Genomic DNA, 19,602 nt, shown 5'->3' with positions numbered 1-19,602 from the left:
GGACTAAGTTCCAGAAGATTCTTTTTTTTTTTTTAGTTCCAAAACATTCTTAAGCTCCCTTTGGGCAAAGCTAGCTTTGTTTCCCACTATATGTGAAGAAGAACTAAAGAGCCTCTTGATGAAAGTGAAAGAGGAGAGTGAAAAAGTTGGCTTACAGCTCAACATTCAGAAAACTAAGATCATGGCATCCGGTCCCATCACTTCATGGCAGATAGATGGGGAAACAGTGGAAACAGTGGCTGACTTTATTTTTCTGGGCTCCAAAATCACTGCAGATGGTGATTGCAGCCATGAAATTAAAAGACGCTTACTCCGTGGAAGGAAAGTTATGACCAACCTAGACAGCATGTTAAAAAGCAGAGACATTACTTTGCCAACAAAGGTCTGTCTAGTCAAGGCTCTATGGCTTTTCCAGTGGTCATGTATGGATGTGAGAGTTGGACTATAAAGAAAGCTGAGCACCGAGGAATTGATGCTTTCGAACTGTGGTGTTGGAGAAGACTCTTGAGAGTCCCTTGAACTGCAAGGAGATCTAACCAGTCCATCCTAAAGGAGATCAGTCCTGGGTGTTTATTGGAAGGACTGATGTTGAAGCTGAAACTCCAGCACTTTGGCCACCTGATGCGAAGAGCTGACTCATTGGAAAAGACCCTGATGCTGGGAAAGATTGAGGGCAGGAGGAGAAGGGGATGAGAGGATGAGATGGTTGGATGGCATCATCAACTTGATGGACATGGGTTTGGGTGGATTCTGGGAGTTGGTGATGGACAGGGAGGCCTGGCGTGCTGCGGTTCATGGGGTCGCAAAGAGTCGGACACGACTAAGCGACTGAACTGAGCTGAACTGATATCCGTAGAGCTAAAGACACCACCTGGCACATTGAGAGATAGCATAGAATAGTGGTTAAGGATCTACCCGGGAGGAGCTTCCCTGATGGTCCAGTGCTTAAGCATCCACCCTGCAATGCAGGGGCATGGGTTTAATCCCTGGTCAGAGATCTAAGACCCAACATGCCACAAAGCAACAAAGCATTGTGCACCATAACTAGAGAGTGTATGCATCACAATGAAAGATCCCTCATGATCCAACAAAGATCCCAATTGCTGCAACTGAGACTCAATGCAGCCAAATAAATAATAAATAAAATTTTTAAAAAGGAATCAATCTAGGTAGACACACAACCCTAGGTTTACAGAAACACTATTCACAATAGCCAAGACATAGAAACAACTTGAATGTCCATTGTCAGGTGAATAAGTAAAGAAGGTATAGTGCATATATATAGTGGAATACTACTCAGCCATAAAAAGGACAAAATAATACCATCTGCAGCCACAAGGATGGACTCAGAGATTATCATACTAAGCGAAGTTAGTTGGAAAGAAAAAGATAAATATCATATGATATCACATATATGTGGAATCTAAATATGACACAAATGAAACTGTCTATGAAACAGGAACAGAATCATGGACATAGAGAACAGACTGGTATTTGCCAAGGGGGAAGGTACTGGGGGAGGGCTGGAGTGGGAAGCTGGGGTTAGCAGATGTAAGCTTTTATATATAGAATGGATAAACAATATGACCCTACTATAGAGCCCAGGAAACTATATTCAATATCCTATGATAAACCATAGTGGAAGGAATATAAAAAAGAATGTATATGTAACTCAATCCCTTTGCTATACAGAAGCAATTAATACAGCATTATAAATCAACTATGCTTCAATTAAAAAAAATTGTGGTGTGTCCATATGATGGAATATTATTCAGCCATGAAAATGAAGTACTGACCATACTACATGTGGATAGACCTCAGAAATATACTAAGTGAAAGAAGCCAGACACGAAAGGTCGAATATTCCATGTATATGAAGTTCCAGAATAGACCAACCCATAGAGACAGAATGCAAATTGATGGTTACCACATCCTTGGGGAGAGGGAATGGGGCATAATAACCACTTACTGGGTGCAGGGTTTCCTTTTGTAGTGACTAAAGATATTTTGTCTTTATAGACTGGAGAGAGATGGTGGTCATGCAATGCCACTGAATTGTTTGCTTTAAAATTATTAATTGTATGGGACTTCCCTGGCAGTTCAGTGGTTAGGACTCCATGCTTCCACTGAAGGGGCCTCAGGTTTGATCCCTGGCTGGGGAACGAAGATCTGGCATGCTGTGTGGTGCAGCCAAAAAATAAATAAATAAAAGATTAATTGTGTGTTAATCTTATGTTCATCTCAGTTTACACACACACACACACACACACACACACACACAGGGGTTGACTACATGGTATTGATATGAAAAAACATTTGATAAAAGTTAATGCCTAGTCATTATTCACAAACAAACAAACTTGAGCAGTGTCAGAAGAGAACTTCCTTAACCTGTTGCAAAATACCTCATGTATATAATGCTGAAAATCTACACACTTTCCTCCCTGAGGGCTTCCCTTATGGCTCAGCGGGTAAAGAATATGCCTGCAATGTGGGAAACCTGGGTTCGATCCCTGGGTTGGAAAGATCCCCTGGAGAAGGGAAAGGCTACCCACTCCAGTATTCTGGCCTGGAGAATTCCATGGACCGTATAGTCCATGGGGTCACAAAGAGTTGGACACCACTGAGCAACTTTCACTTTCATTTTTCCTCCCTGATTGGGAACAAGGCAAGAATATCTGCTCTCACCACTTCATGCAACACTGGGAGGCCCTAGCCAAGACAATAAGACAAGGAAAAAAGGGGAAAAGGGCAAAGTTAAATGATCTTTATTTGCAGATGACATGATGATGTGTGTAGAAAACCCTAAATAATTTACAAAACAAAACTAGAATTAATCATTTTATTTAACAAGATCAAAGGATATAGGTGACTATATAAAAATGTAATTCTCTATATAGTCATCCCTTGGTATCCATGGGGGACTGGTTCTGGGAATCACCTGCCCATGGATACTGAATTCCACAGATGCTCAAGTCCCTTATACAAAAATGGGATAGTACAGCCAGCTCTCCCTATCTGCAGCTGCAGAACATGTGGATACAGGAGGGCAGACTATACTAATAACAAACAATTGAGAAGTTAAATATATAAAATCATTTCCAATAGCATGAAAAAATATAGAATATTTAGGGATACATTTAACATAACATGTAAGATCTGCAGTCTGAAAACTACAAAACCTTCCTGAGAGAAATTAAAGAGCTAAATAAATGGAGAGATATACCACGTTCATGTGTAAAATGTCATTCTCTCCATTTTGATCTATAGATTCAATACAATCATGATCAAAATTCCAGCAGAGTTTTTTTTTTGTAGAAATTATCAAGTAGATTATAAAATACATATGAAAATAAAGAGTAGCCAAAACAATTTTTAAAAACAGGAATGAATTTGCAGCACTTAATGCTACTTGATTTTGAGAATTACTATGAATCTGTAGTAATCAAGACAATGTAGTATTAACATAGGAATACACATATAGATCAACAAAACAGGATAAAGTCCAAAAGTAAATCCACATACATACAATCAATTGATTATTTTACTGAAACGCCATGATGATTCAGTGGAAAAAGGAAGCTAGTAGTGAAATATATCAACACAGAAGGAAAAAAAGAGCTATGACCCCTGCGTCATACCATACATAAAAACTTTTAGGAGAAAACATAAGAAAAAACTTGTGACCTAGGGATAGGCAAAAATTGCTTAGGACACAAAAAAGAGTAAACAATAAAAGTAATTGATTGATAAACAGAACCTTATCAGAATTTGAAACTTCTGTTCTTCAAAAAAAGACTATTAAAAAATGAAACTGTAAGCCACAGACTAAGCAAAAATATTCATTATGTGTGTCTCTCACAAAGTACTTCTCTATCCAGAATATATAAAGAAATCTCACAACTAAATAATGAGAAGACAAATAACCCAGTAAAACATAGGCAAAAGAATTAAACAAATACTTTCTGAAAGAAGACAAACAAATGGCCAATATGCATGTGAAAAGATGCTCAGTGGTTGACAGGGAAGTACAAACTTAAACCACGATAAGGTACCACTACACACAGATGGAAGGGCTAAAATTAATATGACTGATGATACAAAATGTTGGTGAGAATATGGAGTAACTGGAACTCACATATACTTCTGGTGGGAGTATAAGATGGTAGAATTATGTTGGAAAAGTTCGGCAGCTTCTTATGACATTAAATATAAACTTACCATATGGTTTGGCTATTCTACTCCTACCTATTTACCTGAAATAAACAAAAAACATATGTCCATACAAAGACATTTACATGAAGTTCATAGCATCTTTATTCATAATAGCCCCACACTGGAAACAGCCCAAATGCCATTGAACAGGAGAATTGGATAAAAGATTTACATTATTTCTAGGCAGTGGAATACTACTCAGCAGTTTAAAAAAGAATTACCAATACATGTGACAAGATAGATGGATCTCATAAACATTTTAGTTCAACAAAAGAAGCGAGTTGGACTTCCCTTGTTGTCCAGTGGTTAAGAATCCACCTGCCAGTGTGGGGGACACGGGTTCCATCCCTAGGTTGGGAAGATTTCACGTGCCGCAGAGCAACTAAGCCTGCGCGCCCTAGAGAGCCTGTGCTCTTCAGCAAGAGAAAGCACTGCAAGGAGAAGCCTGCCCATCACGATGAAGAGTAGTGGCCCCGCGGCTTGCTGCAACCAGAGAAAGCCCGCGTGCAGCAACAAAGACCCAGTGCAGCCAAAAATAAAAATAAACAAAAAAGAAGCAGGTTACAAAAAGGACATACTGTATGGTTTCATTATATGAAGTACTAAAACGGACAAAGCAAAAATCTATAGTCACAGAAAGCCGATCAGAGATTGCCTGGAGCAGGGCCCAGGAAGATTAACTGCAAAGGGCGAGAGAGAAAATTCGGGGGAACAAAAATGGTTATATCTATATTGGAGTGTTTTTACTGTAGCCCAATAATCATTGGAAGGCCTGATGCTGAAGCTGAAACTCCAATACTTTGGCCACCTGATTCGAAGAACTGACTCATTGGAAAAGACCCTGATGTTGGGAAAGATTGAAGGCAGAAGGAGAAGGGGACGACAGAGGATGAAATGGTTGGATGGCATCACCAGCTTGATGGACATGAGTTTGAGCAAGCTTCGGGAGTTGGTGATAGACAGGGAAGCCTGGCGTGCTACAGTTCACGGGGTCACAAAGAGTCAGACACGACTGAGTGACTGAACTGAACTGAATAAAACTGACTGAAAAAATACTTCATGTTCAATTCCTGGCTTTGCCACTTAGCTGTATAATTCTGGACAAGTTATTTCACTTTTCTGTGCCTCTGTTTCTTCAACAGAAAAGTGACAATAATAATAATACTCAGAGGTTTCTGTTTCGTTTTCTTTAGATAACCTCCTAGGACCTGTGCTTTTCTTGTTCAGTCGCTCAGTCGTGTCCAACCTTTGCAACCCCATGGACTATACACTTCCCTGTCCTTCACCATCTCCTGGAGCTTGCTCAAACTCTTAACTGTCGAGTTGGTGATGCCATCCATCCTCTGTCGCCCCCTTCTCTTCCTGCCTTCTATCTTTCCCAGCATTAGGGTCTTTTCCAATGAGTCGGCTCTTCGCATCAGGGATTTGGAAGGGCTTAAATGAGTGGACGTATTGGGAACTGTGGTGGCCAACCTCCAAGAAGGCTTCCAATGATTCCTGCCTCCTGGCATTCCTCCCCCCGTGCCCCTCCCTGGCACCCCACCTCTGTCCATACTGAATAGGCTGACCTGTAAAACCTACAGGATATTGTTGAAATGACAGTCTGTGGATTTCCAGACAAGGTCAGAAAACATCTTGAGGATTCTGCTCTCGGCTCATTCTTTCTGAGAGAAGAAAGCCACCCACCACACCATGAGGACTCTCAAGCAGCCCTGTGGAGAAATCTGGATGGCAAAGAACTCGAAGCCTCTTGCCAACAGCCAGCACCACGTCGCCAGCCTCAGGAGTGAACTGCTTGAGATGCGTGGCCGACAGCTTGGCTGTAACCTCAGGAGAGACGGAGTCAGGACCGTGCAGCGAAGCCGCTCCCAGCTGACCCACAGGAACTGTGTGAGGTAATATGTATTTGTTTGAAGCCACCAAGTTTTTCAGTAACTTGGAGGTTTGTTTGTTTGGGGCAAAAATTCACATGTATGATTTATCAGACAGCAGTTCAGGGTGTTTTGTTTTGTTTTGCTTTGTTTTTTGGCCACACTGTACAGCTTGTAGGATCTTAGATCCCTGATCAGGGATTGAACCCAGGGCCTCAGCAGTGGAGATCGCAGAGTCCTAACCATTGGGCCACCAGGGAGTCCTCTGGGGTAACTTGTTACGCAACAGTAAATAACTAAATATGAGCACTAATAATAGTAGCGGACATTTATTGAGCATGCGTCATGAGACCTACTATGACTCCTACTGTTTACTACTGGATAGTTGATCAAATTGATAATCCTCTGCCCGTCCATCCATCCAGGAGCATGCTCCACTTTCCCCCACCTTGCTTTGTGCTCAGGGAGACCGACTACTTCAGACTCAGCAATCTCCCATGTCCTTTGGCTTCCAATCAGGTTTGGCCAATGGGGAGCCCTCAGGAGGAGGTGGAGATGGGAAGGGAAAAGGAAGTCAGCATGCTTATTCCTCTGCACCCCCAGCCCCCTCTCAACCACAGGGCACCTCAGGCTGGCTGCTCCCGCAACGAAAGGTCACAGCTTCTCTGAAAGGTGGCCTTCTGCACACAACTCCTTCTGGGAAGGGGAACTGCTCCCTGGGCCCAGCCTGCTCCTAGCAAGGTGCCAGCAATTTCCCTACCCTCTGCTCACACCTAAGCTGTCCTTTATTCAGTCTTTCTCAAGTTGCCCAATTTTGAGCACACCATCTGTTTCCTTGTGGGACTGACTGGCCACCCTAATTAAGATCCCCTACTTAAAAAAAAAAAAAAGATCCCCTACCTTAGAGAAGGAAGTGGGAATTCAAAGAGAAGCAAAAACAAAGAGGGAAGAATAGAGGCCACGCAGAGGTGAGTTCTGCAGGCAGCGGGCACTAATGATGCTTGTGGAATGAATGAATGAATGACCTTGTGGGCACCAGGGAGGACCCTGCTTCCTTGAAGGTAACAGGTGCTAGACCTGGATGTTGGCATCTGAACGACTTCAGACAGACCACAGAAGACCTTCCCCCCGACTGGCCCAACTTGAGTTGGCTTCAGGAAGTCTTGCCTTGAAAGGATTAACTCACAGCCTGGGACACCAAGGAAGCAGCACCCCCACCTTGGGAAGAGACTCCGGAGTTATTTTTGAAAAGCAAGCAAGGCCTGCAGGCGGCCCTGGCAGAGCTCAGAGCTGGAAAGGAGAGCCAGGAGCAGAGAGAACAGACAGTGACAGCAGAACTTATACCATGGCCCTGTGACGTCGACCCCACGCTCTGTGACATAACATGGGCAACCCCCTCCCCCCATCCTGTGTCCCTTTGGGGATTTTTTTTTAATTGTGGTAAAATATACATACCATAAAATTTAGCCTTGGAAATTTCTGACCTATTCCCACAGCAGGCTGAATGACACTGGGGACTCAATTCAAAAAGGAACAAGAAGAAAATATTTGCATCCAAATGGTGCATGAGGTTTGGCTGGAAAAATCCTGAAATTGGAAGGAGGGTCACTGCTCTGAGGCAACGTCTTGGGGGGCCAAGGATTAGGAGAGAGTTGAGTTCACCACCCCTACCAAATCGTGGGGAGGCAGAAGTGGCTGTGGGGAGGGAGAGGGGAGCAGAGAGCAGGTGTTGGGCTAGAGTCTGAGCCGCAGGGGCAGAAAGTGAGCCGTGGGGAGGCAGCTAATGAACCCTAAACGAACTGACAGAGGTGTTTGCAACTGTGGTGGGGGGCGGTGAGGGGAGGTCAGAGGCAGCCAGAGGGAGCCATCAAGTCCCCAAAATAACTTGTGCCTCTGCCGGGAGACTCTGGAACTAATCAAGGTGGGGATTATCTGAAAATCCCATCAGAGAGAGGTTGCAAGAGCCTTCCAAAGGGGGATTGGAGGGGAGGAAAATGAAGGAAAGATGTGGTTTGCAGTGCTCTTGTCCTCGAAGATGGTGCCAACCTCAAACGAGGTTGTCCTAAGAGCTCAATCAGGGGGTACCTACCTGTAGCTACCCTCTGTTGGGTGCCTACCATGTGCCTTGGATGGAGTGCCCAGCTGAGAACGGGAGCTCTGTAGTCAGCCTGCTGGATTCAAATCCCTGTGCTCTTTCTTGCTGGCTCTGGGATCTTGGGCAAGTCATTTTGCCTCCATTCTGAGCCTCAGTTTCCTTATCCGGAAGCTGGGCATAAAATTCATCCCTGCCCCATGGAGTAGTTGCGAATAAGTACTCGATGCATGAGCACTTTTAATGCAAATCTTCCCAGCAACCCCAGAGGGTGGGTTTCCATCTCCTCATCTTCCAGGGGTGTAAACTGAGGCTCAGAGAGTCCAAGGCCACAAGGTTACGAAGTAGAAGAGTCAGAAATGTGTCCCTTCATTAGGCCCAGCTGCCCTGGCCCCTCCTCCCAGGGGCAGAGGGCAGTAGCCAAAGCCCCTCACTCGCCACCTGTCTCCAGCCCCATGCAGGGAGGTGGGACTGGCACGGACACTGGAAGGGACCTCCAGGTGACATACCGAGGCATCCAATGGTGAGAATGTTACCCTCAACTGGCTGTGAGACCCTGGCCCAGTCCTTTCTCCTCTCTGGCCAGTTTCCCCATTTCCAGAACAAGAGGGTAGTAACAGGTGATTCTAGTTCCAGAGAGTCTCGATTCTCACTCCCTGCTCTCTTTTGGGTGCCTCATGCAGAAGGAGGTGGAGGAGGGGGTAAGAGAGAGACCTGGACGGTGCAAAGCAGTCTTTCTTCATTGCTTCCCTCCCTTCCTCTGGCGGATGTCTCCAGGCAGAGGGAACAGCAAACAGAAAGGTCAAGAAATGAGAGGGAGCATGGCATGTTCAGGGAGCTGCAGGCAGAATCATCTAGCAGCCTGGCTTATTTGTCCATTCAGCTTATTCAACCCACATGCATTACTGTGGGCCAGGCCCTTATTGGGCGCAGAGCAGTGAACCAACATAGATGGATTCAATATGCAGGGCTCACATTCTTTTGCTTACAGTTTTTTAAAATTTTACTTAATTAATTTATTTTTGGCTGCGCTGGATCTTCACGTTGCTGCACGCCGGCTTTCTCTGGTTGCGGAGAGCAAGGCTACTCTCTAGGCGAGGTGTGTGGGCTTCTCATTGCAGTGGCTCCTCTTGTTGCAGAGTGTGGGCTCTAGGGCGCAAGGGCTCAGTAGTTGTGGTGCACAGGCCCAGTTGCCCTGCGGCATGTGGAATCTTCCCGACCAGGGATCAAACCCGTGTCTCCTGCATTGGCAGGTAGACTCCCAACTACTGGACCACCAGGGAAGTCCGGAGCTCACATTCTAACCGGAGTAACAAGTAAATCAGTAATAGGGATAATTTCAGAATGGGATGAGTGCTCTGTGAATAACAGCACATTTTTATACAGCATCTAACACGGGCAGCGCGTTTATAGAAAGCATCCTCCTTACTACAACTCTATGAGCTAGGCACTATTATCATCAGCCCCATTTATAGCTGAGGAAACTGGCACAGAAAGGTTAAGTAACTTGCCCAGTGCGACCCAGCTAATAAGCAGCAGAGCTGAGATTCAAACCCAGGCCATCTGGCTCCTTTGTGCTGGCTGGTGGGAAGGGCATTAAGTAGGGCAACTTGTGCAGGAACTATCACTCTGATGACGTGACATTTGAGTGGAGATGCATGATGAGACACCAGCCCTAGGAAGTCCAGGAGGCAGAAGGATCCAGATGGAGGGAACATTGAGTACAAAGGCCCTGAGGTGGGAAGGAGCTTGACAGGTTGGAAAGAAAGCAAGCAGGTCAGTTTTAGCTGAAGCAGAGGGACAGGAGAAGAGGTCAGGGTGGGGGGTGCAGGGCAGACACATGGAGGTGGGAAGAGGTGCCGAGGACATTCCTGGGGTCCTCCCAGCTGCTCCAGGGATGCTGAGGAAATGGTCCAGAGCCCCCTCCTCCCCTCACTTCAGGCCAATCAGTTCCAGACAGAGCTAAACTTTTCCCCCGGGAGCCTATTGCTGGGCAAGGGCCCCAGCTGGACTCCTGACCACTGTTCATCCTCTGTGACTGATAGGGATAGGTAGGGTACGAGGAAGAGCTCATTGCATTCCTCTCTCCTCATCCTAAATCCGCCTCCTCCTTGGCCCCACAAAGCCACAAATGAGGGCCTCCCATCCTTCAGCAGAGGCCAGCTCCTGTCCTCAAGAACCAACCCCTCACCAGGTCTGAGTCCAGTCCCAGCCTTGCGAGGGGTGAAGTGGTCCTCAGTGTGGCCTCAGAGGGCCTGAGAGTCTGGACTTTGCCCTTCGGGAGAAATCTCAGGGTGGAGGGGAGGTAGAAAAGACTTTAAGCTCCTAGTCCTATAGGTCTGAGTTCGAATCCAGATTCCACCACCCCACCTCCTGTGGGGGGGGGGGGTGGTCATGGGCATGTGGTTTTACCTCTCTGAGCCTCAATTTCCTCATCTGAAGAATGGGGACAATAATAATACCTACCTCCTAGTGTTACTGTAGGAATTAAATATTCCTGAGAGGGAAACTTCTAGGGGGCTGGAAGTGTTCTATGTCTGTACCTGGGAGGTGGCATATACAAAATTTAGTGAACAAACTCAAGATTTGTTCAGTTCACTGTATGTATGTTATAGCTCAATTTTTTAAAATTTTATTTATTTATTAATTTTTGGTTGTACCGGGTCTTCATTGATGTATGCAGGCTTTCTCTTGTTGCAGCAAGTGAGGGCTACTCTCTTGTTGTGGAGCACAGCCTCTAGGGCACTTGGGCTTCAGTAGTTTCAGCGCTCAGGCTCAGGAGTTGTGGTGCACAGGTTTAGTTGTCACGTGATATGTGGGATCTTTCCAGAACAGGGATTGAACCTGAGTCCCCTGCACTGGCAGGTGGATGCTCAACCACTGGACCACCCGGAGTGCTTCGCTGGTGGTTCAGATGGTAAAGAATCTGCCTGCAATTCAGGATACCAGGGTTTGATCCCTGGGTTGGGAAGATCCCCTGGAGAAGGAAATGGCAACCCACTCCAGTATTCTTGCCTGGAGAATTCCATGGACAGAGGAGCCTAGCGGGCTACAGTCTAAGGGGTCACAAAGAGTTGGACACAACTGAAGGATTAACACAGGGAAGGCCTACAGCTCAATTTTTTGAAAAGTGAGAAAGCTCAGATCTTAAAGACAGAAGGTCTGCAATTAAATTCTGGCTCTGCTGCTAACTTGCTATGCAACTTTGGACAAGTTAAGCAGCCAAACTGAGCTTCAGTTTTCTCACATGAAAAATGGAGCTAGGAATATCCATCACTCTGAATTTTGTAAGAATTTTAGATAATATTTGTAAAGTACCAGGCAATGAGCACACAGTAAATGTTAAAAAAAAAAAAAAGTGCTGTGTGCCTGGCCCATGGTTGGCACCACGTAAATGTTACCTGTTGTTAGTATTAGGTGCCCCATGGCAATTCATCAAATGAATGAGAACCTCAGCATCCTTCTATGCTTCCTTCACCATTTGGTGCCTGGATGACTCAGGGGGCTCAAGCTCGACATGTCCAGGCCTGAGTTCCTTCCTTCGCCTCTATGTTGCTCTTCCCTCAGGCTTCCCCATCTACCCAATGACAGTAACTCAGTCCAGAAATATGGAGGTCATCCTGCCTGCCTTCTCCTCCCTCTTCCCTCCCCAAGCCTTCACGGCCAACTCATCACCAAGACCTGCTGGGTTGCATTGTCTCCAAAGGTGGCTCCTAACTATACCTCCCCTTCCGGCAAGGGCATGCTGACTACTCGTCGAGGGATAGAGCTTGACCACATGCCAAAGAATGAAGCTAGACCCCTACTTCACTCCATATACACAGCCTCCTGGACTTCCCAGGACTGATGTCTATGTGTTTCCACTCAACCGTCACATCTTTTAGAGTATTCTTCCCTGAACAAATTGCCCTATTTAATGCTCTCCTCACCAGTCAGCACAATGAAGCCTGACGGCCTGGGTTCGAGTCTCAGCTCTGCTGCTTATTAGCTAGGTGGCATTGGGTAAGTTACTTAACGTCTCTGTGCCTCAAAATTAACACAAAATGGATCAATGACCTAAATAACTAAAACTATAAAACAATTAGAAGAATATATAGGGGTGAATCTTCATGACCTTGGATTTGGCAATGAATTCTTAGATTTGACACCCAAAGCATGAGAAAGAAAATAGAAAATAAATGGGACTTCATGAAAAGTAAAAACTTTTGTGCACCAAAGGACAAAGAAAGTGAGGTTACCTCTAGGATGGGAGAAATATTCATAAATCAGATAAAGGTCTAGTATTCAGAATATGCAAAGAACTCTTAAACTCAGCAACAGAAAAGACAAACGACCCAACTAAAAAATGAACCAAGTACATTTCTCCAAAGAAGATAAACAACTGGTCAAAAAGCACATGAAGAGATGTTCAAGATCACTGGTAATTAAGTAAATACAAATCAAAACCACAATGACATTATCACCTCACACCCACTAGGATTGCTTTAATTAAAAAAAAAGTGTTAGCAAGTATCTGGAGAAATAGTAATTCCCATTGCTGATGGGCATATACAATGGTACAGGGGCTGTGAAAAAAAGTTTGTTGGGGCCTCAAAAAGTTAAGCATGGAATTACCATATGACCCAGCTCCAGGTAAAGAACTGAAAACAGGTATTCAGACAAAAATTTATACACAAATGATCATTTGTATATTCACAATTCACAATCACCAAAAGATGGAAACAACCCAAATGTCCATCAGATGAATGGATTAGCAAATTTTAGTATGTCCATACAGTGGAATACAATTAAGCCATGAAAAAGAATGAAGCACTGATACTTGCTGCACATAGAGGAACTTCAAAAACATTGGGCTAAAGAAATCAGACAGAAAAGGTCACATTTTATGATTTCTTTTATATGAAATATGTAGAATGGGCAAATCCATAGAGACAGAAAACAGACTAGTGATTGCCAGGGGCTGGAAAGAGGGGGAATGGAGAGCAATGGCATAATGGGTATAGGATGTTCTTATGAGATGATGGAAGTTAAAATTAGGGAGAAGTGCTGGTTACACAACATTGTGAATGCACTAAATGCCACTAAATTGCACTAATTGCACTAAATTGTGCAATAATAATGAGAGTGCTTACTTCCTCACCCCTTGAATGAGGCTGGTCTTAGGACTGACCATTATGATGCAGCAGAAGTGATGTTCTGGGATTCTGGAGCCAGGCCTTAAGGAGCATGGCAACTTTTGCTTCTTAGAAGCCAGCTGCTATGCTGTAAGAAGCCCAAGCCACATGGAGATGAATTGAGGCCCCCCAGCACCGACTACCAGGCTTATGTGAGTGAGGAGGCCACTTCAGAAACTTCCAGCTATCCCAGTGCCCCCCAGCCACACAAAGAACTGTACTGTCATAGAATCATGAAAAATAATAGCTTGCTGTTTTATAATAAATTGCTATTTTAAGTGAAAAGGCCCTGATAACTAGGAGGGGCCTGGAGAAGAAAGAAGTCAGGGAGAGGCTGCTGGGGGCAGGGGTGATAAACTTAAAGTCTGGCAGAGTGCAGCCCTCCTCCATGCACCCAACACTTCCTACCCAGGTGGTCCTGGTGGTCCAGGGGCTAAAGATGTCTTGCTTCTACTTCAAGAGATGCAGGTTCAATCCCTGATCAGGGAACTAAGATCCTGCATGGCCGTGAGGTGTGGCCAAAACCAAAAAACACCTCGTACCCATCTCTGGACTGTACCTACTGAATGACTTTGTCCACCTCCCCAGTAAAAAGACAGCATCACGCATTGGCTTACATGAGCTCTGCAGGCAGGCAGTCCACATTTCAAATCCTAGCTCTGCAACCTCCTGGCAATGTGACCCTGGGGAGGTGACTTCACCTCTCTGAGCCTCACTCCCTTCGTGCATAAAGTAGGGCATGACAATGGCTCCTCTTCTGTTGCCATGAGGAATAAATGAGGTGCTGTAGGTAAAAAATACTTTGTATAGTAGCTGGCACCTGGCAGGGTCCCTGAAATATCAACCAATCTCCTCTCGCCACACTGTGAGCTACAGTGATCTAGGCCTAGAACGGTGCCTGGCACAGGGCAGGTATTCAGCCAATGCCCTAGGGATGAACAAGTGAGGAATCTGATGAAAAAAACACTAACAATCATAATAGCCACAAGTATGAATTCAGTCAATCCTCTACAACCACTAAAAAATGTGGGAAATTTTATCATGCCCATTTTACAGGCAATGGAATTGAGGTTCAAGAGAATGTATACAGGTCATAAGTAGTGGAGGCTGGATCTGAACCCAGATAGTCTGAGTCCTTTAACCTTTTAATCACCATGCCATAAAGCCACTCAAAGCCCCGGGGTCTGCCTCTTCTGTCAGCTTTGGTTTCTAACCAGCATTGTGATCTCAAGCACGTGAACTTCTCTCCCGGCCTCAATTTCCCTACTTGTCAAGAGAGGACTGCAGGAGTCAGTGTTGAAGGGCACGTCCTATTGGTCTAAGAGTCCAGGCCATGGCCAGTATCTAGCCAGTGCTGATGACCTGTTTGACCCCCACCCCAGCTGGGGCGACACTTTGCAGGGGCTGGACTGTCATGGGGAGGGGGCGGGCACTGCATATTGACAGCTGCACTATCCACCTCCCCACCCTGGGGGGAGTCTGGCCTCTGCCTATTCCCGGTCCCCTAGGGCTCCTGAGGGAAGCTGAGGCGGCCACCCCCAGATGTCTATTCCTGTCCCTGGCCTAGCGCCGTGCTGGGGAAGCAACAGCTATTTTGAGACCCTTCTCCCTCCAAGCATGAGCGGTGGGAAGGCGCTGGGAACATCCCGAACTGGGAGGCCGCCCGTCTCAGCCTCACCCTGGATCTGGGCCACACCAGCCCTGCAGCTCTGCCCCTTTTTCCAACTCTGGCGATGTGATCAATTCTGATCACACCACACCACGATGGGATAACCCAGGAGAACCAATCCTGAAAGACTTCTGCGGGAAGCTGGGGCGCAGCGGGGGTGGGCCTCTCCCTTCAGGGAGGGGGCTGGGACAGCCATAGCTGAACCCACCAGCTGGGAGACAGGACTGCTCTGAGCTTGAAACTGAGGAAGACAGCATTCAGGACAATATGTAAAAATATTCAACATTTCTTGAGTGTCTACAATTAGATAGGCTCTAAGTACTTGACAAGGAAGTATGTGCGTGTGAAAGACTCTTTGTGACCCCATGGACTGTATAGCCTGCCAGGCTCCTCTGTCCATAAGATTCTCCAGGCAAGAATACTGGAGTAGGTTGCCATTCCCTTCTCCAGGGGATCTTCCTGACTCAGGGATTAAACCTGGGTCTCCTTCATTGCAGGCAGATTCTTTACTGGCTGAGCCCCAGGGAAGCCCTAACATGGAGCTAAGTCATTTAATTCTCACAGAGAGGAAACTGAGGTTCAGAGAGGAGAAGTGACTTGCCCAAGGGCACACAGTGGGTGAGTGGCTAAGTCAGGACTTGAACTCCATAGGCTCTGGGGTCTGTTTTTTACTACTTTTCTGCCCTCTGGACCTTCTCTTCCCTCTTCGCCAAGAGGCTAATAAAAATTAGGGGAATGAGCACTGGCTTGATGATCAGTCCTTTGCCATTCCCAGACATGTCACTGAGCAAAACCACCTCAGTGAGCTCAGCTTCCTCACCTGCAAAACAATGATCATGACAGAACCCACGACCAGAGTTGAGGAAAGGATTATTAACAACATATCGTGGCAACTGGGGCTCAATAACTGCTCTAAATTATGAAACTAACATATGCTCATGGTAAAATAATATGGTCCAAAGCGGGCCACAGTAAAAAGGGACACGTTCCCCTTCTATTTTGCACCTATAATTCTACTCCCCAGAGGTAACCACTGTTAAAGCTTTTGTGTCACCTTCTGGAAATTTTTCAAGCACATAAAGACAGAGAAGCTGACTAGGACAGTGGTTAAGGACAAGAACTGCCTGGGTCAAAGCCTGGCCCTGCTGCTTACCAGCTAGCTATGTGTTCTCGCAGGAGACAACGAGCACATGTCCTTCTACTCTGCCATCTTTAGCCAACTTCCTTACCAGCTATCTGAAGCTTCAGCAAGTTCCTAGTTCTCCCCGAGCCTCAGTGTCCTCATCTGTCATAAAGGGTTAATAAAACTAAGTCCCGGGCTTCCCTGGTGGTTCAGTGGTAAAGAATCTGCCTGCCAGTGCAGGAGACACAGGTTCAGTCCCTGATCCGGGAAGACTCCCACATGCCACGGAGCCACTAAGCCTGTGCACAACTCTTGAGACTGTGCTCTAGAGCCCTAGGGCCTGGGGAGCCGTAATTACTGCGCCCACGTGCCACAACTGCTGAAGCCCTCACCCTGGAGCCCGTGCTCCTCAGTAAGAGAAGACATCACCATGAGAAGCCCATGCACCACAACTAGAGAAAAGTAGCAACGAAGACCCGGCACAGCCAGAAATAAATAAATCAAATGAAAAAAAAAAAAGAAAAAAAACAACCAAGTCCCTGCCTTACAGGGGAGCTGTGAGGATTAAATGAGTCAATCTATGTGAAGCATATGACCAAGCTATGACCAACCTAGGCAGCATATTAAAAAGCAGAGACATTACTTTGCCAACAAGGGTCCGTGTAGTCAAAGCCATGGTTTTTCCAGTAGTCATGTATGGATGTGAGAGTTGGACCTTCATAAAGAAGGCTGAGTGCCGAAGAATTGATGCTTTTGAACTGTGGTGTTAGAGAAGACTCTTTTTTTAATGTTTTTTTTTTTTAATTTTTTAATTTATTTTTTATTTTTTATGTTTTTTTATTTTTAATTTTTATTTATTTATTTTTTTAGAAGACTTGAGAGTCCCTTGAAAGGCAAGGAGATTAAACCAGTCAATCCTAAAGGAAATCAGTCCTGAATATTCATTTGAAGGACTGATGCTGAAGCTGAAGCTCCAATACTTTGGCCATTTGATGCGAAGAACTGACTCCTTGGAAAAGACCCCAATGCTGGAAAAGACTAAAGGCAGAGGGAGAAGGGGATGACAGAGGATGAGATGGTTGGATGGCGTCACCAACTCAAAGGACATGAGTTTGAGCAAACTCCAGGAGTTAGTGATGGACAGGGAAGCCTGGCGTGCTGCAGTCCATGGGGTCACAACGGGTTGGACATGACTGAGCAACTGAACTGAACTGACGTGAAGCACTTAGCAAATTCTCTGGCATGTGGTTGTCCAATAAATGTACACATACAGTGGATCCTTTCTGGTGGACACTAAGGTAGCCTTTTACTATCACAAACAATGATACAAGACGCACCCTGGTCTACTTGTCATTGGGTACAAGCCCAAGAATCTCAATGGGATACATTGCTAGTGGAGAAATAGCTGGGTCAAACAGTAGTGCCCTTGTAATTTCAATTAATTTGGGGATAAGTGAATCCTCATGGCAGGCAGGGCAAAGGGAAGGAGGTCCACAGGCAGGGAGGATGAGGGAGAAGCACGATGTTCTGTCTCTGAGGCTCAGGGAGAGCTGTGCCTGCCCCAGCAACCCAGAGTATGCAGCCCCCAGGCCCCTGGCCAAGCAGATGGAAGGTTTAATTTCATCCAGATTGTCCCCATGAAGGTTTTATAGGGAACTGGTTGATTGGATTAGAGGAGCAGGAGCCCCTAATGAGCAGGGGCTGCTTAACAAGATGCTGATGCAGAACCATTTTTCTTTGCCACCAACCACTGTGGCAGCATGCAGGCTCCAGTCAGGACCCCCTGGATGCCAAAGATACTTCAGAATGGCACCCCAGCTGCATATACCTCCTTTGAACATCCTTCTAGGTCCCAGACATCCCAGAAGGGGTAGAGAGTAAGAGGTCAAGAGCACAGGTTTGAGGGGTAAGACAAAAGGTCTCTGCTGAAATTGTTACAGAAACACAAGTCCATATGCCCAACACACAGTGAGGCCAAATGATACCAAAACGTCAGAGTTTGAAACAGAGAAAGGTTTGGTTCAGGGTCCTAAAGGAGACCAGTGGCTCATGCCTTTAAAACCCAAACTCCCAGAAAGCTCTCAGCAAAGCCCTTTTCCAGGAAAGGTGAGGGAGGGGCATGGTGCTTTGCAAACGTCTTGGTGTCAGATTCTTTGCTCCTGAGGTCAGGTCTCAATCAGGTAACAACATTCCTATAAATCTCTACCAAACAAATGTCATTCTCTGTTCTGATGAGAAAGGGGAAGGTCCCCAAAGGCACACCTGTCACCCTCCAAGGTCCAGGCCCTGGTTAAGAGAAGGGTGTCCCTGCAGGAGCTGTCACCTTGCCCCAAAGCCTTCGTCCAGAACCCAGTCTGGGTCCTCCTTCCAGTGCTCAGGCCCAGCTGAGGAGGCAGGCCTCAGCGGGTGGCACCCTTAGGGCCAGGTCCCCAGGCCCTACCCAGCTGTCATCGCTGAGGGACCCAGGCACCCGGACCCAGCCAGCCCTCAGGCTCCTCAGTTCAGTTCAGTTCAGTTCAGTCCCCCAGTCGTGTCCAGCTCTTTGCGAACCCATGGACTGCAGCACACCAGGCCTCCCTGTCCATCACCAACTCCAACAATTTACTCAAACTCAAGTCCATTGAGTCGGTGGTGCCATCCAACCATCTCATCCTCTGTCCTCCCCTTCTCCTGCCGCCTTCAGTCTTTCCCAGCATCAGGGTCTTTTCAAATGAGTCAGTTCTTCGCATCAGGTGGACAAAGTATTGGAGTTTCAGTTTCAGCATCAATCCTTCCAATGCATATTCAGGGTTGATATCCTTTAGGATGGATTGGTTGGATCTCCTTACAGTCCAAGGGACTCTCAAGAGTCTTCTCCAACATCACAGTTCAGAAGCATCAACCCACCCAGCCCTCAGGCTCCTCAGGCCACCCAAATGGCGGGGGCCAGGTCCCGCAGACGGCAACCCACACAGCCAGCCACCGCCAGTAGGTCAGTAGGTCAAAGCGTAGAGGCGGGGAAGGGAGAGAGGTTCCCCGTTGCCTCAAGGCCTGGGCCCAGCCATGGGCGGCCATGGTGAGGGCTCTGGAGCCCTGCAGGACACAGCCTGTTCCCTGGGTCCCCTGTTCGCTGGCCCGAGGCCACATGGCTGGAGGGCCCCGGAGGGCAGGTGGTGATCGGTCTCTTACCTCACTCTCCTCCTGATGGACCATCACTCCGACGACTGTTGGCTGAATAGCCCACGAAGGGTCACTCGGTGACAGTTGCTCGCTTGGGAGAGGGGCCCGCTGTGGCGCTGCCCAGTGGCTGATGGGACTTCTAACCACTGTTCTAACTGGCCCAAGTTAGTGGTCTCGCGATAACCACTGCCTGCTAATGGGTGGCACAGCCATGGCTCCCGGCAAGGGCCGCCACTGCCTGCTCAAATACAAAATTACAGTGTGACCTCAGGCAAGTCACTTTCCTCCCTGAGCTTCAG

At 46.6% G+C, this 19,602-nt stretch overlaps 1 protein-coding gene across 1 annotated transcript in view; it reads right to left on the bottom strand.

The window, feature by feature from the left end:
• CABP1 (calcium binding protein 1) overlaps nucleotides 1-19,351 on the bottom strand; it is a 60,678-nt gene extending 41,327 nt beyond the window's left edge. The window contains exon 1 of the mRNA XM_020901568.2: nucleotides 19,313-19,351. Coding sequence (XP_020757227.2) covers nucleotides 19,313-19,336 — 24 coding nt within the window. The 5' untranslated portion in view covers nucleotides 19,337-19,351. The remainder of the gene's footprint in view (nucleotides 1-19,312) is intronic.
• Between the last annotated feature and the right edge of the window lie 251 nt (nucleotides 19,352-19,602).

Source organism: Odocoileus virginianus, chromosome 12, assembly GCF_023699985.2.
Source record: "Odocoileus virginianus isolate 20LAN1187 ecotype Illinois chromosome 12, Ovbor_1.2, whole genome shotgun sequence".
In the NCBI taxonomy this organism is placed as follows: Eukaryota; Metazoa; Chordata; class Mammalia; order Artiodactyla; family Cervidae; genus Odocoileus; species Odocoileus virginianus.
The sequence above is the reverse complement of the archived record's forward strand: the minus strand, read 5'-3'. Positions and strand labels throughout refer to the sequence as shown.